General features: G+C 50.6%; 2 protein-coding genes across 2 annotated transcripts in view; one reads left to right on the forward strand and one right to left on the reverse strand.

The window, feature by feature from the left end:
- LOC128731703 (uncharacterized) overlaps positions 1-18,381 on the reverse strand; it is a 29,226-nt gene extending 10,845 nt beyond the window's left edge. The window contains exon 1 of the mRNA XM_053824835.1: positions 18,297-18,381. Coding sequence (XP_053680810.1) covers positions 18,297-18,381 — 85 coding nt within the window. The remainder of the gene's footprint in view (positions 1-18,296) is intronic.
- Positions 18,382-20,892: 2,511 nt separating this feature from the next.
- Positions 20,893-23,728, forward strand: LOC128731519 (CDP-diacylglycerol--glycerol-3-phosphate 3-phosphatidyltransferase, mitochondrial). Its single transcript, XM_053824645.1, has 3 exons — positions 20,893-20,918; positions 21,850-22,969; positions 23,038-23,728. Exons 1-3 carry the CDS (start codon positions 20,893-20,895, stop codon positions 23,455-23,457), a joined length of 1,566 nt encoding a protein of 521 aa, XP_053680620.1. The 3' UTR covers positions 23,458-23,728.
- Positions 23,729-23,796: the final 68 nt, after the last annotated feature.

A 23,796-nucleotide genomic window follows, 5' to 3' on the forward strand; every position in this document is an offset into this window, starting at 1 on the left:
ACCAACCACGCGGAACAAGGCACCGCGGAACGAGTGGTCTCATAAAAAATGGTCGAATGCCCGTGCTGTGGGCGTTTATGTCGTGGCTTGGATGGTTACGCAAATTCTCCCGAAAACAAAAAATAAAAACCCAAGAGTCACCAGTCGGCGGCTGGAGTCCCAACCGAAGGTACCTCTCTTTTGCGTTGACCTCGGCGTAGCGTTGGCGTTCCAATTAAAGCGCACTGCCCACATGATTCCTTCCCCCGTGCGAGCGGATAAGATCAATTGGCATACACACACGCGGGGTCAAACAATTAGGGTGCGAGGGGTGGGTTTCCACCCATCCACGGGGTGCTCTAGTTTATGCTTCAACGTTTGAGCGCTTGAGCGACACCGACGAGATTACATCTGCCGACGGAAAATATGTTTACATGCGTACACGATCTCGATCGGTCGGATGGCTGGAAATACAGCCGTGGAATGTTATCTACACTCGACGAAAAACGGGCGTTCGTTGTGCAACTGGCGGGGGCGCGCAGGATCGATTGGTGGGTGAATTTTAAACCTCGACAAAGTATCAATTTTGATAAAGCTCACTATTGGCATTTTATCTAAAGTGGACCGTTGCGATCGATCAAGCGGTCTCGTACGATCGTTACACCTCGTAGACTTCATTTGGGGCTCCATTTTCGGTACGTGCGAAGGCAGAAAAACCGGTCGACGAGTAATCCAACAAAGAACACAGCCATGTGTGTGTGTGTGTGGGAGTGGTGGGAGAAAAACGGATCTTTTAAAAAACGAGTTTTTAGCGTCATAAAACGAATGATCATCCGGTGTTAGTTTGAATAAAAGCAACAACAAAATGCCCGCGACATCACGCTGCTCGTTTGGCCAATATCAGCACGAGCCGAGTTCTCAGAACGCTTGTTTTCAGTATTTCACGGATAAAGTCAAAGTAAATAGTTCATCAGTTAAACAACGCAAAACTCCGCCGCTCCCATCGCGTTGTTGAATGTCACCAAACCTTCATCCGGCGGATGATGAAACCCTCGAAAAAAAACACCACAACCCCCAGGGCAACTCCTCCTCAAGTGCTCATATCGCACACTACATCCCTTCCCCGTCGTCGTCGTCGTCGACAGAAACGTGCTAGAAGTGCGTTGCAGCTAGCAAAGGGGAGTTGATGGTTGGTTCTTGTTTGTTTTGACAAATCGCTCGCCAAACTCGTCAACCCTGGCTGGAAAATTCACAAACACTCGACACATCCGGAGTGTTCGAAAACCTGCACATAAAGTGCAAAGGAACAGCACCCCCTGATGACGGGCAACAAAAAGATGAGGGCATCCGTTCCAAGCCCTAAAAGCGGGCGTACGTTTGGACAAATAAATGATCGACGATCGTGCCGACGATGGGCCTCGGGAACCCTCGCACGTACGTGCACTAATCGCACGAACGTGCGGGTGTTGGCTCACCGACTCGATGGGGTGGAAGGGAGAGAAGGAGAGGGGAGAGGGAGGGGGTGGCAGCAACCGGATGCCACCCCAGGACCAAAACCGTGAACCAAGCTGCTAAGAAGTGCGCATCCACTGACAGGCCGCCGTGCGCCAATTCAATTAGAGACGCTCGACCTATTTTCTGACCCAGTTAGAGAAAGGCAGCCGTTTTGCTGCTCTAGCGCCTTAAACCCCGCCGTAGGTTGTCACTGGCGCATTTCTGACGAGTGGAACAACCGTCAACGTGCGCGGACAGAAGATCACCCACGGACCGATCGATGGGAGGAAATTTCTTCGCTTTTCCGGCGTTCCGTGCGCGTCGCAAACCGACCCCCACCGGATGGCTTCATCGAAGGGTGCTGTTGCGTTGCCATGGAGAGCAAATATTGACGGTTGTCGCCTGGTGCAGAGGTGCCACATCCACGCCGGTTGTTAAGGTCAAGTGGGACCATCAATTACCATCCGGTGGAAACTGGAACGCGACAAGTACCTTTCGAAAAGGTGCAAAAATACTGTGAACACAAAACGAGGTGCGAGATGGGGTTTTGTGTGCCGGGTGGTGTACCGTTTTACAGCTGGAAAGGTTTGTCAATTTGCCTGACAATTGACGTGACAAATTGAGTAACAAATAGCGTAAAACTATTGACACAAAATTCCATAAAAACTTCAGTACTTTAACCATGTTTCCGGTTGTCGACGATTTGCTGAATGTTAATAGAAGAAATAAATTCAATAGATCTATGAATTCGCTGCCCTTGCAAAAAATCTAGATATTGTAAATCCATTAAAGAAACCCCCAGTCACCTGTCCATGTACAAGCAACAAATAGTGGAAGGACTCAAGCGAAAGGCTTAAATTATCCAACGGCATGCCGTTTCGTGTGTAAATTCAATCGACAGATTAACGTACCCGTGACATATTTCATAGCCCGCAAACAGTAACACCGGCAAGCGGCAGATAAAGAGTAGATAATCGCATAACCTACACGACAAACTGCGGCCATTATCTCAATCCGCACAGCTTCCACCACCTTGGCGGCTCGGCGAGAAGGAAAAAAAGATACGCACAGTACATTCACTTTGGGCCGCAAGATGAGATGTGTGCCTTTGCGCAGCCACTAAAAGGTTCCTGGGAAGCGTTTAGCACCTTCGCTTATCGTGCACAAACCGCGACCGGGTGACATTAGCAGCAGCAGCAACAGCAGGTTGCTGTCAAGGTGGAGCTGTCCGCTGGGTGGAACGATGAATTCATATTCAACGTCTCACACGCCCTACACGAGCGCGGATGATGCAATCCGCCGTTTGTTCATGGAGCTTCGTGCACTAAAGGAGCAGGTATCCGCCGTCACACCTGTCGCATGCACACCCGGGGCCGAGTTACGGAGACATAAATCAAAAATTTTCCAATCCCCACGCCGAGGTTCCGGTCGTCCCGTCAAGGTCCCGTGCGCCCGCGATGCATCTCAACTGGTGGCTTATTCCGCCACGACGTAGTTTGCCACGTACGAAACCGTAATTAAAACAATTCCACTCGATTTAATGCGATTTCAAACGAGCCCCGCACTGGAATCTATACGTCGTCACATTGTCGCTAATGGCAGTGAAGTGTGAAAGAAAATGGACGGACACGAGGCACGGTACTTATTGATCCGGATCCCAGAACGGGCATGCTGGATTGTGATCTACTCGGGCACGATTTCCCATTAACCGTGTACCGGGTACGCAACCTTTTGAAGGGCCCCCACTGGTTCCGCGTGGGAAGTGGTTTATTTAGCTAAATTGCACATGTTCTTGCCACTACGAAGGTGGCGTCTGTGTCGGCGAGACATCCTTTGAAGCTCACCGCGCGTCATTTAGCCGAGACAACAACCGCACGATCCTCCGGGTCTGGTTCGCGCGCGCATATGCAATTATTTCGCTGGTTTCGCGTTTGCATAGTGTGGTGCATAATACAACCGGCTTTTGCTTGACAGGCCCCCAAAGGGTCCCGCAAAGAGGCGGTGATTGATGGAGCATTTGCGCAGCTCACACGTGGACGCATTTCATCAGGTTTCGTCACCATTCGGGGGCTTTTTTTCTTTTAATTAGACGCCATGTTAAGCGGGTTTGTCAGACGGCTTAGTATCCCTTCACTACCCAGAGTACAGGCTCTCCCGCTTCTCCATAAAGACTTCAGGTGAAGCCAACAATATCGGTCACACGATCAGCAACAGGTCTATTAGTGATCTACCCTATCCGATCTGGTCGCGATCGGTTGACAACTTGTTTCCATATGCCTGCCACTAATCGGTTCCCCGTCAAGCACGGCATTAGTTGAAATCCGTGCGCCGGATGACAACCCCATTTTGTCGAGAATAACGCCTCACTCTAGGACCCATCCCAGCCACACGTTTATTCAATCGGATGCGTCAGCGTGTTGGAGAGTTGAACGCGGGATGCGTCAGAAGTTTACGAAGCAAAATGAAAGTCACACAAAGTTAACTAATCCCACCACCGCCACAATTGGCCGCACCACACACACATGTAATCTGCAATCCCATCGGACAAGCTAATTTGGACAAGCACACAACCATGCCAAAGGACGTCCGGTGTCCGGTGATGCCCATATAAAGGGCGGTTCGAGCAACTTCATGGGGTTGATCGCGCGGGCGTGACTACGAAAATGATCAGCTTCGTAAGCACTTCCTGCACACATCCATCACAGCAGCAAAACCGGTGTTAGTTTCCTAGGTACGATGGCTCATTTTCCCCCCCGATAAATGGCTCATGCTTAGGGACAAATTGAAAGCAAATCGCCCATCCAAACACGTATCCGAAAAAACAAATCATCATGAATAATCGATTAAACGGGTCTGCCAGTCCCTAGGGCCCGGTATTAGTGATGCTTTCGGTGTGTTTTTCTCCCCACAAATCATACCCACGATCAGCCACGGGAATGAGATGCATTTCGTGCTAGGGCCCTACTCCACCCCAGTGAGTTTTTTTTTGTTTGTTTGTTCCGCCATGCTGCTGCAGCGAAAGCTTGGGCGACAAAGTCGCAGCCGCAGCGAAGGGAGAGTGAAAGAAAACCTACGCTACCCAAAGAGACCCAAAAGGGGTAGAAAGTAGAAGAAAACAGATTATGACGCTGTCAAAACAGTGATAATTTCCTGCGCCCGATACGATACGGTTTCTCCTACGGGCGCGGGTTGACAGCACGTTCCCATCTTCACGGTCGGGATCACTTTCCCCGCCGGCGGGTACAAGGGCTTAAGGGCCCGCCGGGCGAGCGGGTCCGTGAGTTCAAAGGCGTGCGTCTCATTAATGGATTTTAATCGAGCGATTATGTTATAACTCACCCCCTGTGCGACGATCGGAAGTTTCCCGGATTTGGAAGATGCCCCGATGGGCATTCAAATTTTATCGATCTTCAAATGCAGCGATTGGGGCTTATTTGGGATGCGACACATCGCATCCGACAGGTGCCGATGATAGGACACGGTACGGATCATATGCCATCTTTCAGTCCACGCCTTCAACCAGGAAGCACGTCGATAGCCTGCTGAGATGACATTCCTGCCGGAAATGACACCCTGCAGCGATGCGTCGACTTTGACAGGGCTCAGTGGGCTCTCTCAACTTTCCATTGACACCCACTCCTGCGAGGGCTTTGTGGTCTTCTTTTGGAGGTCTCCGCGATGCCACCATTAACCGTGAAAACCAACAGAACCTACGGAGAACATTCAAGGCACCACAATGTTGGAGGGTCGGTCGAGATCAGCCTTCACGTGAAGATAAATTTACGTTGAATTGGTCAGTCGACGCGGTTTCTCAGCCTCCTGAATGCGGGAAACAAAAACCATAACGACTCGGTGTGGTCTTGATCGTTGGCCAACTTTTCCCCGCGGGAAAAAGGAACCCTCCAGAACCCGCTTCGTCAGCCCATTTAGGGGCTCGCACCCAGACCAAGCGGTTTAGACACCCAATTAAGCGAGCCATGTTTCGCTCCTCAGCACTTCACGGACAAATATTTCATCCATTGTGTGCGTGTGTGTGGCGGTATGTTTTTACTTTCAGTTCAGATTTTCAACTTCTACCACGAGCCCGCCAGCACACACAATGCATTCGCCTTTTCGATTGCAACCAGAACGGATGAAGAAAAAAAGCCCCAGCTCGAGATCTTCGAGGACGATCAGCGCGAGGCCAAACACGGCCCCGACTTCACGGTAGCAAAAACGTCTGCGAAGACTTCGGAGTGTGTTCTACCGGGGCAGCCCATAAATCTGCTCCAGAATGCTCTCCTTTCGCGATGGCGACGCTGGCACGATGCAACTCCTTCGGTAGCCTGTGCCGCGGCGGTAGTTTGCTGGCTCGATTTTAATGCTCCTCTATTTTTGTTTTGTGCAGCAAGTTCTAGGAACACAATCCAAGGTTTCCACGGTTCGCTTGCCCTGCGCAAACTGAACCAGCGGGCACATAAAAGCACCAACGTGCAACTAAGAAGGAACTCCACCAAAGGGATGTTTTGCCTCCGGTTCCTCCCAATAGCACGCCACCGACGCCACTGATGATGCGAATTGAGGCAAGTTTTATTGCCACGTTCGTTAAAGTTACCTTTTTTTTATAGATCAATTTGTTGATCCCGAGTCGAGGGTCTAGAACAGGCTCTTCTTTGGTGCGTCTTCGTAGCGGATGCCAAGCGAAAACGTTGTCCTACCGATTGGTAAACGTCCGAGAAACAACCGCTTTTGTCCACCGGTAACTACCGCATGCTCTACAACACCCAAGTGGCTATCTATTGCATCGCGTTCATGGCTCAACATTGGCACCATTGTGCCTCAATTCCTGGTCCTGGGCACTCAACTGACGAGCGCACGCGTGCCTCCAGCTTCTTGCTAATCTAATTTATACATCCAGGAGGTCACGATGGTAATGCGTCTCGCAGACGCGCCCCGTTTATCGCAGGATTCCCGCTAAGGGCCAAAAGCAAGCCAACCGGGATCGGACTGTCCAGATCTAAACGGGCCGCACCAAAAATGGTACGTCCTTTTCGTGCGGTTCCTTTCCTATCGCTCACTCTGCGCCAAAGCTCGGTGCGTTTCCGAAGGGCTAAGGGTGATTCACGCGGTTTATTTACGCGACTGGGGTTGGAACAGTGTGGCAATAGCTGATGCGGATGCGACGATGGAAAGAAAGTCAACGAAAAGGGGTGGAAAAGAAAGCCAACGAAGCGCCATATATGGAGCGGTGCCCTAGCCGCACTCGACATTTGATTATGGCTGAATCGAGGCGTATTGAATGCGACGCGCAATAGAAGGGAACTGCCAAATGGAGTGATCACTTTACGTGCCCGCTTTCAGGCTCCGCGATGCTGGATCTTTTCCTTCACACTCGAGCCTTTCGAGGGTGCGCCTGAGTCTCAGGTGGAGTGAAGGCAAACCGTGCCTCTTGTGGCTTTTCTGTAGGATGTTTAGCCCGTAGCCGTTCGGACGCATCTCTTTCGCAGCATTCCATCGCATTGGCGTGTTCTACGCCAATGAGGGTCGAGGTTCTTTCGACGTTCGATCGACATTCTTCCAGCTCGTTGGGGTTTTTTACGTGATCTTCATGTGTATCATTTGCCACACACTCACCCGTTCCTTGGCTTTAGTTTAAGTCCACCGATCTCCCGGAGCACATGGAAGCTGGAACGAGTTTCCAGCGCGAAAGTGCCGACCCTTTGCCGGCGGAAACTGGCCAACTGAGATGAGGGAACGCGATCGATCGGATGGAGAAAGAAGCACGGAGCGCGCGAAAAAGAGCTGGCCCTGGGGCCGCCGTTTGGCGAGAAGGACGGTTAAGAGCCGCGAGCTGGAGTCAATCATTATTCCAGGCACGCGAAAACATTGGCCTGGCAAGGCGCGCCGACCCGGTTGGCGCTCGAGTCGTAGCAATTTGAAACCATTAGCATCCCAAAAGCGATAGCTAATAAAATGTTAACCACTGGCGGCCGGTCGGTACGCGAAAGAATGGCCATGCCGAAGAAGCCGGTCAAGGAGGTAACTGTAAATTTCGCGGCTGCTTATGTGAAGTATGCTAAATTATGGCGCCACCGAGGGCTACTCCACTTCGAACGAGGATGACTCTCTGTTGTGACACCGAATTGCCTCGCAGCCTAGGTTATGTGAGTTGGAACCAAACGAACATCGCGCCGAGTCTGAGAGGCTGATCAGGTGTGATCATGCAAACAAAAATCACACTCCACCCAAGCCCTTTGACCGTCGGTTGTGTAAACGTTGGTCTAATTTATGCGGGCCCTTCATTAACCTTCAGAATCAATAAGATACCTTCAAGCCCTTGAAAAAGAGCCGAAAGCGATCTCGTAACTTAGCCCAACGCATCCGGTGGGTTCCGATTCCGGCATTCCGGCAAATCGGTTAATTGTCTCTGCTTGATCATCGTGAACATTTTCGCTGTCACAAAGCACATCGCCAGGAGGTATTAATATCAGCAATAACAACAGCAACGGTGAGCAGGAAAAAAAGGCACAAAATCCCAAAACGTGAAAAACCTGTTCCATGCCAACCTGTTCACTTGGTGGGGCACAAAACGGCTGGAGTTTTGGTGAGGCTACGACGAGAATCTCCCCGTGGGCAGCAGTTGATCATTATTGTTCCCCCACTCACTGTTGGTGGGATTTTGGAGGAAGTTTGGAGCATTTTTTAGAAACCTCTTTTGCTCACCCCAATGGCAATTACCAGCGAACAAAAGTTTCGAGTAAAATTAAAATAAAATAAAAAAAACACCCCAACACTGCCAACGAATCGGAACGAGTGCCAGCCACGGGTGTGTACTTTCTAAAAAAAAAAGATTCGTCATTGGAGCAAGCTGAAGTCCTCTCCCCCAGCAGCAGACATCCACGTTGGTGGCGTAACGGTGGATCGCTTGTTTTTTTTTTATCAAACCACCAGTCCAACAAATCATCCTCACTACCACAAGCCGCGTGTACCTTCTGGTAGCCCTGAAGGGCCACTAACGAATCACCACGATCCGAACACGGCTTCAGGTAAGCGGACCTATTAGCTTTAATGTCCTAGTCCTAATGACGGATGGCCATCTTGACGGAGCTACCGAAAAGGGCAGCGATATATAAGAGGCTCCAGTGCCGAAAGGTAAACCACCTACTGACTGGATGAGCTGTTAGTAGACATTATCGATGTTATACTAGCAGAAATATATCTTCAGACCCAACGATCAGCTGTTAATGATCACTGCCAGGTCAGCAGCACACAAGCTCCAACCATCTGGTTGTGCGCAAACATACCCTATAAGTGATCGATAAATCGCTATTAATACAATCCCCATGCCCTCGGGCTCGGGTCCTGAGGACGATCGGCACTGGACGAGCTGTCAATTCGGGTTGTATCCGAATCGAAACAGTCACGTCACTCCACTCTCGGAGTTGAGGATCAAGTGCGATTGGTTGGCCCCGATTGGAAGACCCTTATTTTAAGCCTGGTGGTTCATCTTTTCCGAGATCTTCCGAGGACGGATGTGCAATGCGGTCTCTGTGGGCAATTGCAGTGCATCATGGCGCAAAGGGTCTCTGACAAGCCGTCAAATCAAAGAACACCGTTAATTTCCTAGCGGTTTCCTTGACGACAGGCACCGTGAGCGGGCGCACGCAAAAGAATTCGCAATATGGAAACTTGCTCACCTGGAACCACCATCGGTGGCGCTGTCAGCCCTTGGCGGAAAGTCTCGTAAGCCCAGAGGCAGCATAAGTTTAAAAGTCGATGGTTTGCTCGCGCACAAGAAACATCGTCAACTTGCGGGACCATCTCGCCCATGGGTTGCACTTACAGATTGCTACACATTTTGCTCGAAACCTGCACGGTGTCGTTGAACCTCGGCGTCGATGAACAAATGGGTAGCCAAGTCACGACTCGATCAAGCTCACGCCACGAGCTGAGCTCTGACTCATCAGCAAGCCTCTGTGAAGTCATCACCAGGTTTATGCGTCGTTCCTTTGGCCACCGACTAAGCTGCGGACGTGGAATGTGTCATTCGTTGCCTCCATTTATCATACATTCTATATACCCCTGCGTATGCAAGCAAATTGCGTTCTTATCGCAAATGGGAAAGCGCGTTTTACGCAGCATAACGATGCCCGGAGTGCATCGTACGCATCACGCAGATAAAACACGTCCGAAAGATGATCAACGACGTTCAAAATAATGACGGGCGAACGACCGCCAAATGCACGTGGCGGCAGCGCTTTGTGCGTGCAACTGCGACAGTCAACGGCAGTCTCGAGATCCTGAGGCCAGTCACTAATGGCCCGTGGACAAATGCACACACTCTCAACAATTTGACCCTCGTGGGGGCATGGAAAAAAAAAGACCCCAAAGGTGTGGCAACATTGTGAGCTTCTCCCTTCGATCCACACGACACACAGGACAACAGTTCTGGTTTGCAACCTGTGACGAATCGTCCACAATCGCATCGCCCGTTGAAAGATGGTCGCATCGTTGCGCCCCTTCAATACACGCGAGAAACCGAAGGGAGAGACCACCACGCGGAGAACCGATATCCAGTGGGGCAGTAGAAAGAAACACACCACACCGCGATGAACGAAGATCGATCATTCGGTGCGCATGGATGTGTGCGTATGCCGGACTCGCGATCACTCAGATGATGGATGCTGGAGCCGAACGATGACGGTGCCATTTCGTGTGCTTGGCGGGATGCAACGACGCCCGACCCGACCATGCTACTTTCATTCGGCGTTCTGATTAACCCAGCGCCTGCCTGCGGTCTCATCGCTATAGCGCAGTATCGGCCCATCTGCCCAACCTGCGGCGAAATGGACCCGCAGCAGTATACGTGCTGCGATGGTGGTGTAGCGCTCGGATTGAAAGATGAAACAACGAGCGAACGAACTCACCGGATAGGCTTTTGCTCAGCCTTTCTTTCACAAACCACCGGCTTTTGTATGGTTTTGGGGCGTTTGAAGCGTAATCGGTTTTCATCGGCGGTCATAATTCTTCCCTCTCGATCCGCACGGCGTCGAAGATTCATCTTCTGACTAGGCTTGGCTAGTGGCAGGATAGCGAACCCACTCGTTTAGCTTGCGCCCCATCTGGATCTTGGTTTACTTGGTGGATGGTTTGTGCTTGGGAGCGTTTCGTTCGCTTCGGCCTCTTTGCTTACACGCGGGTCAAGTCCTGCATGGTGATAGCAGATGAGGCAGCAGATTACACGCCCAGACCAGATAGATTGTATCTCTCTCTCGCCCAAAGTCCATTCCTAGCTGCACACAGGAATCAACGATGCGTTGCCGTCAGCAAAACTACGCCAGAACCGTGCATTTCTTTTGCCGAACGGAGATTTCTATTTTTTTTTTTCGGTTTTCTCCAACTTCACGGCAAGTCGCTACATTCAAGCAGCCTACATTCGACTCGAAAGCGACACCACGGGATTCATAGTGCGTGTCGTCGCGAGCGTTCTGGTTGGCCGGCAACCAACCGGCTATAGCATAAATATTGATTCGTAGTCCGCTAGCACGTCCGTAGCCTGCACCGAATTTGGGATGCCCCTTTTTCGGGGCCCCTGCTTCTAAAGGCACCGTGCGATGGTCGAGATGTTCAAGCGATAACTCAACTACGCTTCCCGGCCCCAAGCACAGTCATTGCTCATCTGGGTCAGTGGCTTTTAAAAATTGCGAACCGAAACGTGCAACGACCGTCCGTCGGAAGCGTCTCGAACGCCCTCCGGAATCGATTAATCATCGCACCGATCCTCCCGTGAGCGAGGATCACAGGTGCACGATCAGTAAACAAACGGCTGTCAGATTCTGTCGGAAAACTTCATCGCAAGATTCGACAACTAGCGCTCACTGACAGATAGCTTCTGATCGCAAATTTCATCCAAGCTAGCCGTGACGACCAAGCAGCTGCCCTGTGATCACCGTGACGAAGAAGAAAAAGAAAATGGGGCTTTTTGCGACATGCTCATGATTTCACTTTTCACACTCTCCCGCGGGTGCCATTCGTCGTCTCGTGGAGAATGGATTCGTATTGCTTCCCCTGGCGCAAAACTAACTACTGGACCGCGCATTGTCTTGCGATTCACGTTGTCACGGCACGTCGAGGCAAGCGCGGTTTATTTGTGAACGGCATCGCAATTAGAGATGCGTTTAAAATGCGATAATTATCACCACCGCTTTTGGACGGCGTCGATCAAACGACCGCGACCGGGCGTGCCCGTTTCCCTTTCTAGAAATCGAGGGGGGACGCCATTTTCCACCCGTACCTAGATCTCGGGCTCGCGATTTGGAGTGGCGAGAAGAAATTAAACGTGAAAGTGTGCCCAAGAAGCTATCACCCGGCTATCACCCGTCCATCAAAACCGCGCGTCGGGGTTGGTTTGTTTTAGCGGTTTTTATCGTTGTTTTACTTTTCATCTTCTTCGCTAAAGCTACCCACCGCGTCGCGTCTATTGTTTCGTGGTCAGCAAGACACGTGACGGCAGCCCACGGTGGTGAAAGTCGCCGCTGTCAATGCCGAGATATGCTAAATTTACTCCACCTAGTTCGCACATGACGGGATTCGGAGCTGAGCAGTCATTCGAGGTGCGAGTCTACGAGCAAAAAGGGCTTCCGCTGGTGCTCTGGTATCGAACTCCTAGCCCTCGAAAGGAGGCTGTATGCCTCCACGTGGTCTTATTGTGGCATTTTTTTCACGGCCTTCCTCCAGGTGGTGGGGCCAGAAATGGGTCAAAAGTTTATGATTTCACCACCATCGCCATCGTCTCTCATCATGGGGGTTGGGCGATTTGAAGAAGAAAAAAACAACAGAGATCCAGTGTGTGTGTGCATTTCCAATCAATCAAACGTGCAGCAACGCGCACGACATCCGGCGTACATCTCCGTGGCTGGAGGAACCGTATAAGGGACAGGATCCCCCCCCCCATCTCGGGTGAAACAGCGCAGGAAACCTGTTCACGTTAAACCCGAAAGCCCTTCCTTTCCACTGCGGGTTTGCTGCCTACGTGCCTCGATCCACCAAGGAGAGAAGATGATGGAGATGAATTTTAATTGGTTCGCCAAAAGTACGCTACCGAGAGACAGAGAGAGAGAGAGAGAGAGAGAGAGAGCGAGAGAGGCGGTGAGTTAAAGGGCTCACAGCTTGCGCAGGACCACGCACGCATTATCACACACGCAGCGGCATGGTTCACGATTTGCATAACCGTCTGCGCGTGTCCTTCACCGCAAAATAATATCTCATTGGCAGTGACAGTCTTTCGGTGTTGCTAACCTTTCTTCTTTATGTTTTTTTTTTGATTTCTTGCGTATTTTCCCCCCAACTTTCCATCCATCGTCACAAGCTTCCACAGCTTTCCGACACCGTTGATTAACATCTGCCTCGAGTGCGCAGGGGGAAGAATTAGGAAAAGAGTGAGCCGGTCCCGTCACGCTGCGACTCCCGTCACCTTTTCCGTGACTTTTGGCCGTTCCGACGAGCCGGCCGAGGAGATTTTCCTTCCGATAGGACGCCATTTCCAATGTGCATTTGGGAAACGTGGAGCTGAGGAGGAGAGGGAGAGGTCGGGGGGAGGGTTGTGTGGTCAGCCACGGTGTCAAAGTCGTGACACGGACCGAGTAAAAACGGTAAATTGCGTTGCGTGCCCAGCTCACGAGCGCTCGTCGCGATATAATCGATTGGGTTGAGAGGGAATTATGCGTTTCTGCATTCACCCGTAGCTGCTGATAGTGGCGGGCGGGATAGGGGGTGGGGAACGGGCTTTCAAAAGAGCGAGGCTTAACACGCCAGAGGTCGGGCCAGGAGCTGGGAAAACAGGTTTCTTCGGTGGCCCTCGGTTGCACCCGCTGAATGTCCTCGCTTGGTGTGTCCAATTTATCTGCAATGCCTCACAGAAGTTGATCTATTCGATCTTATGATGATCCAAAAATCACTTCCTTTCTATGAAGTCCTTTCGTTTCCAGAACCCAGAACGTTGTGCTGACAAGAAACATCAAACAAATGCACACTGCAATCGAGTGGTCGCGAATTTTACTCAGCACCACACTAAAAAAACCCCAAAAGGACATCAGCTCACGTGGGGAATGTGTCTCTTCCGGGCACCTACCCATTTCGCAGACAGCCCATGAATGGTGCCGAGCACAGGCTGCCCACCAAAAGCCAACACCACCTCCAGGTACACTAAATCGGATTCCATTAATCACTCCTCATTTGGGTAGCCGTACCGGGCCGTATATCCCTGTTGGCCGTAACCACGCAGAATTGCGGAATAGCGATGGATCGCGCGGGTGAGAAAGAATGCACACGATCACGTGGCCAATTCTTGCGCAATGGGCAGGTTTTTTGTTTCTTTTCGATGCCAATTGGCCCTTTGATCCGATCACCAGCAAACCCACGCACCAGGACGGCGAGCTCCTTTGGACGCGAAATTGCACCATCCAACGTTTTCCACCATCGCACGGTAGCAGGTCCTATCGGTGGCCACTCGTCGGACGTATGTAGCTCGTCGAGATGATTAGATCGCGCAAGCAAAACCACTCCAGCACCCCGGAGCTGCCCTTTACTGGCACGCACTGGCACAGGGCGGCGTGTAATGATTAATCGTGTTCGATATGTGATCATGACAACCTGATGCTGGTGCGGGAACCTACTGGCATGTATCGACAGTCCCGTCTAGGGGGAAAAACAGCAAAAAATAGCAATCCACCGTGCGCAACCATCGACCTGAGCGACGGAAGTTGGCGTTGGCGTAGGTTGGTGAATTTCGCAGCACTGCAAATGATCGCCCACTTACCCGGGAAGGGTGCTGACTTCCACAGGGTAGTCAGTAAAAATGATCGTGCATCTCGCAGCATCCACGTTGATGTTTTAAAAGGAAGAGAGAACTGTCAAGCGTACGACAAATGCACGCACTAGACGATCAAGACAACGTGGTCCACAATGAATGGTTGTTGTAAAAGGATGAAAAAAATGATCACGAAATTTCCCATGATCACTCGCTAGCTAGAGCACCCTGTGCCGCCCTGTCAAACGACCACGGGACGATACAACATGGCTATCCGATCAACAAGACAGCTTGACAGTTCTGGACTTCCGTCGGGTGAAACCCGAGAACTGGCCAGAGTGACCGTTAGGCAAGGATCGATTGACGTCATCATTACGAGGCTCGAGCCAGCCATCGGTTTCCTGATTAACGGAGTCCCCAGGCCGCGTCCTTCATGGTCATTCATCGGTTTTAGCCACGGTGGTGGTGATGGTGTGTGTCTCCGTGACGGCAATATTCCGTGCCCACACGCGGATTCACCGCATGTTGGCACACGCACGACGAACCGGTCTCACGTCGAAACGGGTGGTGATTTCGATTAAATGAATTCAATTAGCACAAACGGGCCCAATTTTGGGGAAGGGGCGATCGCAGAGTTCAAGTTTTTTGTTGGTCGCTTTCGAACACTGCCGTTGCGATTTAGACGGAAGCAAAGCCGGTCGGTAGCGGGCGAACGTAGATGAAATATATTAAATAATTTCCATTAATAACCGAAAAGGTCGACCGATCGTACCAGCCATCTCAATCGGATCTGTTTTAAATTGTCCGTTCCGTCGGTGCGGAACACGGGCCGGCCTAATGGATCGATACGTTGCGGTTACGATTCGCCGGAATCACCCCAATATTCGCCCCGTCTGGAGGCGACGATCGCCGTGGGGCATTTCAAATACACTAAGCGGGGTGTGCGAGAAAAAGGAGCACACTTTTGGTTCGTATTTTGTAGCACAAAAAGGCCGGGACCTCTATCGCCCGCCGTATAAACTCCGGTAGTCTCGGTCTTGGCGATTAAAAGTGAACGATGATGGTGATTCTCAAAACATTTGGGCGCGCAAACACAAAAATGGGTTCCCAAAAATTGTTCCAGAAGCAAACCGTGCTGACGACAAACGAGTATGACAAATAAAAAAATCGTTGAACGATTGCAAAAACGTGATAACACACGCGTTCGTAAACGATTGACCCCAGATTCGACACAGGCCACATAGTCTCAGAGCCACAATCGAGGTTCTAAATTTTGATGTATGTTTTTTGTCATTTAAAAATAACTAACCCTTTTGGGAGGGAGAGAAATAGTCCTTCCAGATTCCCACTGTGTGCATTTTTACCACAGATTATTTCACGTCTGTGCGTGTGATAATGAAAACAGGGAAACACATTTTCCCCCTTTTCCGGCTCAACATCGATGAAAATGGCCACCGTTGTTGGGTGTTTCGTAGCCGAAAGTTAGCCAAAACAAAGACATTACCAGACCCGGGAGCAGTTGGGCCTGCCGTTTTGCCAAAACACGACGTTAATTGTAAATCAAAATCGAACCATTAAACAGATAGACGATGCGAGCCATAAACGATGAAGTCGTTAAAGCCGGCCATATCTCGACGAACCGCTGCTACTAACCCCGGCATGCATCGTAAACGGGAAAAACATGAGACGTCGGAGTTTCACCGGGCGGGCAGAGGGCTGGAAAATGGGAAACCTGGCCCCAAGTGGGTTTGCGAAAACACCATCGCCACTACGGGTTTGAGATGCGAATTTTGTCGAACCGCACGTACGCATAATTGGGTGCGTGTTGGTACGAAAAACAAAACCAAATCCAAGCCAGCGCTGAGAAGCATTCCGAAAGGGAATCTCTTTGCCAGATAAAGACGCAATCGGCGAGGCCTGCTTCGTTCGAATCACTAAAATCAATAGAAAGTGCCAAACGGACGATTCGGTCAAGCTTCTGGCCCAAAGTGGACGAAACCCACGGGTGTGCTCGAAAGAAAAGCCACTCTCCGAGCCTCTCCCGGGGCCGCTTTCACAACCTTACACCGTTTGCGCCACACAATGACGATTGTGTGCAAGGATTTCCCGACACAGTTGGCGAAAGGGAAGCCGTCTTATCCATCAAACGGCACCTTGCGGCCACTGGCGTCCCGCAAAGTGGCTTGGGATCGCGAGATAAATTTACAGCAACAAATGCATCCCCCACAAACACACCCACACACACACGTGCACGTGTTCTTTCACACGAACCCGTCGAAACACAAATCTAACTCTAAACACAGCGAGGGCGCACCGAGAGAGCTGCTTAAGTGCTTCTGTCCCATTTTTCGTTCGTTTTCTTCACTTTTGTCCACCATTTTCGGTAGCGTCAAAGCCGAGACGAATGGCGGGCGGGCAGACTTTCCCTTCCCCGGTAAGAAGCCCTTCTCGTGCCGGCAACCAGGGGGCCCTTTTCGCGCGCTTTCGAAGGGGAAACCGCGTTATTTTCCCAGCACCGCGGTTGCCGGGATCGTGTGTATCGTTCAATTTATTTACTCGCCCCGACTCGCCCGACTATACCTTTTCGGGTTCGTTTATCTTTGGAGAAAAAAAGAGAGTCATCGAGCCGGCGTTAGCCGGGAAAGGCGGGATATCGGTGCCGGGTTTGGTGGCGGCTCAGATGCAAGGAACCCCCTCCTTGCCGTGCCCCTTTCCCTTATCTTTCCAACCTTCGAGCGAATGAACCACCACGATCTGTGGAGTGGCTGGAGTGGCTACTTCATTCCCTCCTCAAAAACACCCAAACCCTGCTTTGTGGGTCTTGCGGGGGTGGTGACACATACACACACACACACACACGTACACTTGGATATTTGGTCGTCCAGACACTCCATTTTCCTTCCGGGCGCGAGGGCGCGTAAATGTCAATATACTCGAGCAAGAAGCTGAAGCAAGCTGAACAGGACGATCAGACGTTCTCCGGTCAGGGATGACGACTCAGTCAACCTCCCTCCCAAAACGAGAAAAAAAACCCGTGAAAAAGAAGAAACGGCACAGTTGCTGCCCCCAACCGTCGGCGACCAAACGTGGTGTTTATATTTGCGGGAGGAATAAACTTCGGGGCATGTGCACACGCTCAGAGGCAAAACGAGTACGGCACACGAAACTTTGAGATGTTTAAAATTGAGCTTCTTGTGGTGCGAACACAAATGTACAGTTAGCGTTGGGTTTTGGAGAGCTGCGCAGCCCTACGCCCTTTTTTCAGTGGGGTGGTTAGGAAGCTGGTTTGGTGTGGAGATCTCGCCCAAACGCGCATCATAAACGCATCTCTGTTTGGTGTGTGCCGTTGGTGGTTCCAAGGCGCAAACATTAGCATTGGGCGCGCGCGAGATGCAAGCATGCACCCGGTGGATGGAAATGGGAACCATTTTTCATCTCCAAATAATGCGGCATATTTGATGGAGATCGCGCGAACACGATGTCTGTTGTACAATTGTACGATAAGCGGAAGGTGCTCGGTTGGGTAATGACGCATCCTGCGACGGTTAGACGCTTCCGAAACTGTGAAATTTCACGCAAACAGCCGGAACGGGTACCCGTTTTTCAAATTTCGGCAAAGAAGATTACGTGTCACCAGCATGCGAGAGTCTCGCAACCAACAAGCAACACGAAAGTGCATTATCCAACACGCCAGCACAGAAGGATCACGTAAAGAAGGATTTCAAAAAACAAAAAAAAACATTAAAAACAAAGTGCAAGAGAACATCATCGACGGGGGTCTCGCCGTTTGCTATCGCACGCGTAAACCAAAGCCAGAAGCCTCTCCCGGCCCGGTTTTCTAATGGCTCAGTGTGTGACGACCGTGAACTAATGGCCGGGAAAATCGAGGCTCGCTGCACTTTACCCTGGCGAACCCGCTCAACATCAGACGATCGAGATGGATGAAGGAGTCGGTACAAAGAACAGACGACCTTCTTGCATGGGGTGAACCACGTTAAGGGGATGCGTTATAATTAGACCGGTTCGGTTTTCTTACCTTTCGTGTGTGACATGTTACGATGTTCCGCTGAGGCACCGGTCAGCATAATCGGGCTGTCTCCCAGCAGCATCACCAGCAGCATAACCACGCGGCAAACCATGTTGAGTGATTTTTCACTTTAACCACGATCACTCGCTCTCTCTCTCTCTCTCTCTCTCTTTCACCCACACCAAAGGTGCAGGTCCGGCTTGCTTTGCGCCTTTGTTGTGATGCCCTTTTCCGGTGATGCCGCTTCCGTTCGGGTCACTTCCTTCGCCCGCACACTTTCACCCGAACGTGGACAAGAATCGTCTTCCGCCACGGGAAGCAAGCTGGAGGGAGTTGCTGATAGGGCGTTGGGCGCATTCACTGCCCCCGGTGGTGGCGTTCTCACTTTTCTCGCACCCGCGTTTGTGTGCCGTGTTTGTACAACGGAGCCGGATGATTTTATGCTGTATAAACCCCCTTGCGGATGTTGATATGCCGCGACGCCCGGGGGGAAGCGGCGGGATAGCTAGCATAAATCTCGAATCTCAGCCGTTCAGCGGTACACGCACTCATCACAGCACGTTTCACACCGAGCTCCAATTAATACGCACCAGCGCAGGATTGTTCTTCACATTCTTTTCTCGTGTTGCTCGTTTCCTGGCGCGATCGTGGATGCTTCTTCACCCCTTGGAAGGGTTTGGAGGGATGATTTCCGGGGCCTAATTTTCAAACTATCTTCCGTGCACGCGGGCACGCACACTACCACAAATTATCGCACCTGTAATCACGATCTTTTCCACCCGGACCAATCTCTGTTATGCTTCGGGTGTGATTTCGTTACGGCGATCACTTTCGTTAGGGGTAGTATGAAACGGTTGTATCTTTTTTTTTTCTTCTCACAGTTACACGACCACCGAGCACAAATGGTGGGCCTTCCTTTGGGGTCTTCCGGATACGACGATCGCTTACACTCACTCACCAGCCTCAACGACAGCATAAAGCATAACCTTGGGCAGCGCTCTAACTACCGTGGATCGCGGAATCACAACACGCTATGTGGGGTTTACTTTTTGGCAACAATTTTCATCACAACACAACAAAGTGACATCGGACCCTACCCTCGGTTGCACTGGGACGTCGCCACTGCCCTCTTCTACTCCCACGTGTATCGAGCACGTTTGGGGTTTCGCGATGATAGGACGCACGCGGATAAGCGCAAACACACGCGTAGCGCATTGACAGCAGCACCACGGGTGTTGGGGATCACTTTTGCAGATAAACCCTTCCCAGTGGGGAAGATTCTTTGGTTGCCGAAATGCGCGTGGTGTACGTGCAGGAACGCGGCTGATTTGTCACAAATGCTGCCAGAGCACACACGGGCTGGCGTACAATAGCAAATGCACACACAAAAAAAAACATAAACTGCGATCGGTTCACGGAGACTATCGTTGCTTTGGATCCCAAATGCCGTAAAGAATAATTTGTGTTTCTTCGATGCGCAAAAATGATCCACTTGATCGCACCGTCGTCGCCAGACGGCAGTGAGAAGTTAGCGGTATCCTTTCGCACGGTGCACGATCACGAACGATCTCGCGTTTGTCCGGGATGTTTTTGGAGGGGAGGGCAAACGGGGGTGAAGGGATAAACACACGACCGGTAGGACCTCTTTGAAGCCGCACGGGCGTAAACAAAACACACGTCCGACGCCTTCAAGCGTTTGTGAGAGAATGCGAGAAAGCGGGAGAGATCGTAAGGGGCGAGCGAAATTGATCGTATGAGAGTGCAGTGCTATAGATGCACATGTACATAGGAGTAGAAGTATGTGCATTGTTGTGGCTAAAAGTGCTCTTTATTTTTGCGGTAGTAATTTAAAAAATGCATGAAATTTTGGAGAAAAATTGAATGAGCTTAGCGCAATGGAATATTTCTTCCAGTTATACAAATACTTTTAGGAAAAACATCATTAAAAGCATGATTTGGAGGAAGATTCTGTTATCATTGCTAAGCCACTTGTTGCACAAACTATTCAACACATTCAAGCTGTGTTTTTAACAAAAATACTAATAATGAACGTTTTGTCGCATTCCGTTTTAAAGTAAATTGAATAAAATTTAGCCTGCAACCAAATGAAATATCGGCGAATTTGGTTGAGGCGAATTTTTCAAAATCAATGCCGTGGTCACATTTGACATTACTGTTGTCATCGCGAGTAGATGTGTGTGCGCGCGCGCGCGATTGTTTTGGTCGGTATTTTCGTTGGGAAAGAGTTTTAGTGGACTTTTTGGAATAAATTTGTGCACAAATTCTGTTCCACCTTTAGCGATTTGCTGGTATGTACGGGTTTCTAAACTACTAAGTCACGAGCAGCCAACGGAAGAGGCTTTACTTTGTTGCCGTCTTTAGCAGAGCAAACACGCTAGCGAAGAAGAAGCAGTAGTTTTCGTTATCCGTTGATTCCACGCGACTTGCGATGAATTAATTAGCAACAAAGTTTTAATCGTCGACTCCAGCACTACCGCCGATCGGGTGTTGGCAACTATCTGCGGACATAGTTCCCTCGTGAAAGGAAGGAAGAAACGCAGATCTTGCGAAGAAACCCGTAGCTAGTGATGCAAGTAGTAGTAAGATGAGCGTAATCGATTTTCTCCTAAGGTAAGCACCTTCGCGCATCCTTTTAACAGAAACCCTTCCGTATCCTTTTTGGCGAGTTGCAAGCTGGTTTTTATATACAATATGTTTTAATTTCTCTCTACCCAGCCTCCGTCCCTTTTCGATTTAAAAGTTTTCTTTTTGTCCTGGTGAGGAAAATTGCGAGTTTTTTTTGTTGTTGTTCGTTACGTATAAAAAAATAGTATCGTTTTGGTCGCCGAACTCAATAGATGCGCATTGAGCTTGTTTTGCTTTTAAAAATAGACCAACCCCTTCCTGCCTTCTGCGTTCTGTGCTCTAACAAACAAAGCACAACTGTAGAAAGTTTCAAGCCAACGGTACGAACGGAATCTACCTGTTCATATGCACAAACGTCCCGGTCCGTCGTCCCGGTGCGATGGCCCAACTATCTCATCCTCCCATCGCCCACCGATGTCGTTTTCAAGTTTCTTATTCCATTTTCACATTACTCTTCTCGTGCAGCAGAAACAGTCATTATTAGTAGGAGCATTAACGAGCGCGCGTCTCCGTGTCGAAACCGGTACACCATTCGTTACCCTTCCAATGCTTTCGAACGTTCAGGCACACTTTAGTCGATTTTAAGAAGAGGACATACTATTGACTTCCCAAAACCCGCGATAGGCCGTTTCTAGTGCCGTTGCTCTGCGAGTGTTTTACTAGCCAAATGATTTGCTAGCCGAAGAGGTAAGAAATGTTTGTAAACGTAAACTAGTGTATGCGTTCGTTGGTTGGTTGTTAATGTGTGCATCGTAAAAGCTTTAGTTGAAATGTGCAGCGTTCTGTGCATCGTTCTGTGTGCTTACGTAGGGATGCCTTGAATACCCACGATACTAACCAAACCCTCGAAAATTCTTGTATGGTAGCGTTATATAGTAACACGTTTCGTTCTGGATTCTCTCCAACCATTCAACAGCTGGCAGATCGTTCTCCAACCGTTGTTCAAAATGATACGCCGATTATTTAGCACGCTGATAACGGACTACCCTCCGGCGGGAGAGTTTCTACCATCGTCGCCGCACTCCAACAATCGACAACCGTCCACCGGTGGCGGAGTGGACGTACTCCCACCCGCCTTTCGTGCGACCTCACTGCAATCCTTAGGCTGGCTGCACGCGATCTCTCCCTGCTTTCCGGTGTCGGGCGACTGCATAGAGGTCATTCGCGAGCCCAGCACCTTCTACAATACGCTGGTACAGAAATGTTCCGTCGCACGGCGGAGAATCATGCTCGCCAGCCTGTATCTGGGCACGGGCCACCTCGAAACGCAACTCGTGGCCGCGATCCACGAAAACCTGCGCAAGAATGTGCAATTGAAGGTGGACGTGTTGCTCGATTTCACCCGCGGGACACGTGGCGAGCGGAACAGCAAAACCACGCTAATGCCGCTCGTGGAAGAAACGGACAACTTTCGCCTCTCGCTGTACCACACGCCGGTGTTGCGGGGCCTCACCAAGCGGCTTGCGCCACCCCGGTGGAATGAGCTGCTCGGCATACAGCACATGAAACTGTACCTAGTCGACGATACGGTGATCATTTCCGGTGCGAATCTATCCAACGATTACTTCACCAACCGGCAGGATCGGTACGTGATGATCGAGGATCGTCGTTTGGCGGATTTTTACGCCAACTTCCTGGGCAAAGTGCAAGAGTTCAGCCTTACGGTGGGGCGCGATGGTGCCACACGGCTACACGACACTTGGACCATGCTGCCGTATAAGTGCGCCCAGCTTGAATTTGCCACCGAGGCACGGGATCGCATTCGGCGGTATTTCCGCGGTGTGATGGAACAACAGCGAGACGTCTGCGAACGCGATGAGTCACAGCAAGCGGACACGTGGATATTCCCGCTGATCGAAATGGGACAGCTCGGTATTCATCACGATAGCCTTGCGACGAAGCAGCTGCTGTCGGGGTGTCTACCCAACTCACGGTTACGTTTGGCCACAGGATACTTTAATCTAACGGAAACGTACATGAACACGCTGACGAACGATTGCCAAGCAATGTGCAACATATTGATGGCGCACCCGAACGTGAGTAGCTGTGTTGTGGCGTGTCACTTGAACGATTAATATTTTGCTTTATATGTGCGTTTCGACAGGCGAATGGTTTCCTCGGAGCAAAGGGACCGGCCGGCGGTATCCCGGCAGCTTACTCGTTGCTGGCACGCAAATTCCTCGAAATGCTGAGATCGTCCGGCCAAAGTCACCGTGTGGAGCTGCTGGAATACGAACGGGCCGGTTGGACGTACCACGCGAAAGGTTTGTGGTACTATCTACCCGACTCGTCGCTCCCGAACGTAACGTTGATCGGCTCGTCTAACTTTGGCGAACGATCCGTGAACCGGGACCTAGAGGCACAGATCTGCCTCGTCACGAACAACGCCAATCTGCAGCGCAAGCTCGAGTCCGAGTATCAGAATCTGCTCCAGCATGCCGCCACCGCCGAAACGGAGCTCATCAACCGTCCCGTGCCGCGGTGGGTTCGAGCAGTTGTGGGGTTATTTCGAAATTTCTTCTAATTTCGCAATAGCGCCGGGAAGGTGTTCGCCTCTTCCACCGAAGATGCCAATTTAACTACACCCGGTACAGAAACGAACCATGTGTGAGTCACGTGATAGTCACGAGTTGTGATCATGCTAATCCAGTCCACTGAACTGTCTGTCGGCTTCGGCGTGGTTTTTATTCAACTCCGCTTCGCATCGTGTTAGTGCTGCTTAAACTATCCTGTTACGTTGTGTTACGTTTGATGCGCGTTCCAGTTAAGATTCTATCGTATGACGAACTACCAAAGTTACCAACGTGAAGCTGCAAAAGAGAGAACTCGATATTTGAATGTAACGAAAAAGTTGTTGAAACGG

This window comes from Anopheles nili, chromosome 2 (genome assembly GCF_943737925.1).
Source record: "Anopheles nili chromosome 2, idAnoNiliSN_F5_01, whole genome shotgun sequence".
NCBI classification, from domain to species: Eukaryota; Metazoa; Arthropoda; class Insecta; order Diptera; family Culicidae; genus Anopheles; species Anopheles nili.

What these genes read in the sequence shown, in the direction of transcription:
- LOC128731519 (XM_053824645.1), top strand. Translation starts at nt 20,893, where the DNA reads ATGAGCGTAATCGATTTTCTCCTAAG. An exon ending in GTAATCGATTTTCTCCTAAG is followed by an intron (nt 20,919 to 21,849) that starts GTAAGCACCTTC and finishes ACCATTCAACAG; the next exon opens with CTGGCAGATCGTTCTCCAAC. An exon ending in TATTGATGGCGCACCCGAAC is followed by an intron (nt 22,970 to 23,037) that starts GTGAGTAGCTGT and finishes GCGTTTCGACAG; the next exon opens with GCGAATGGTTTCCTCGGAGC.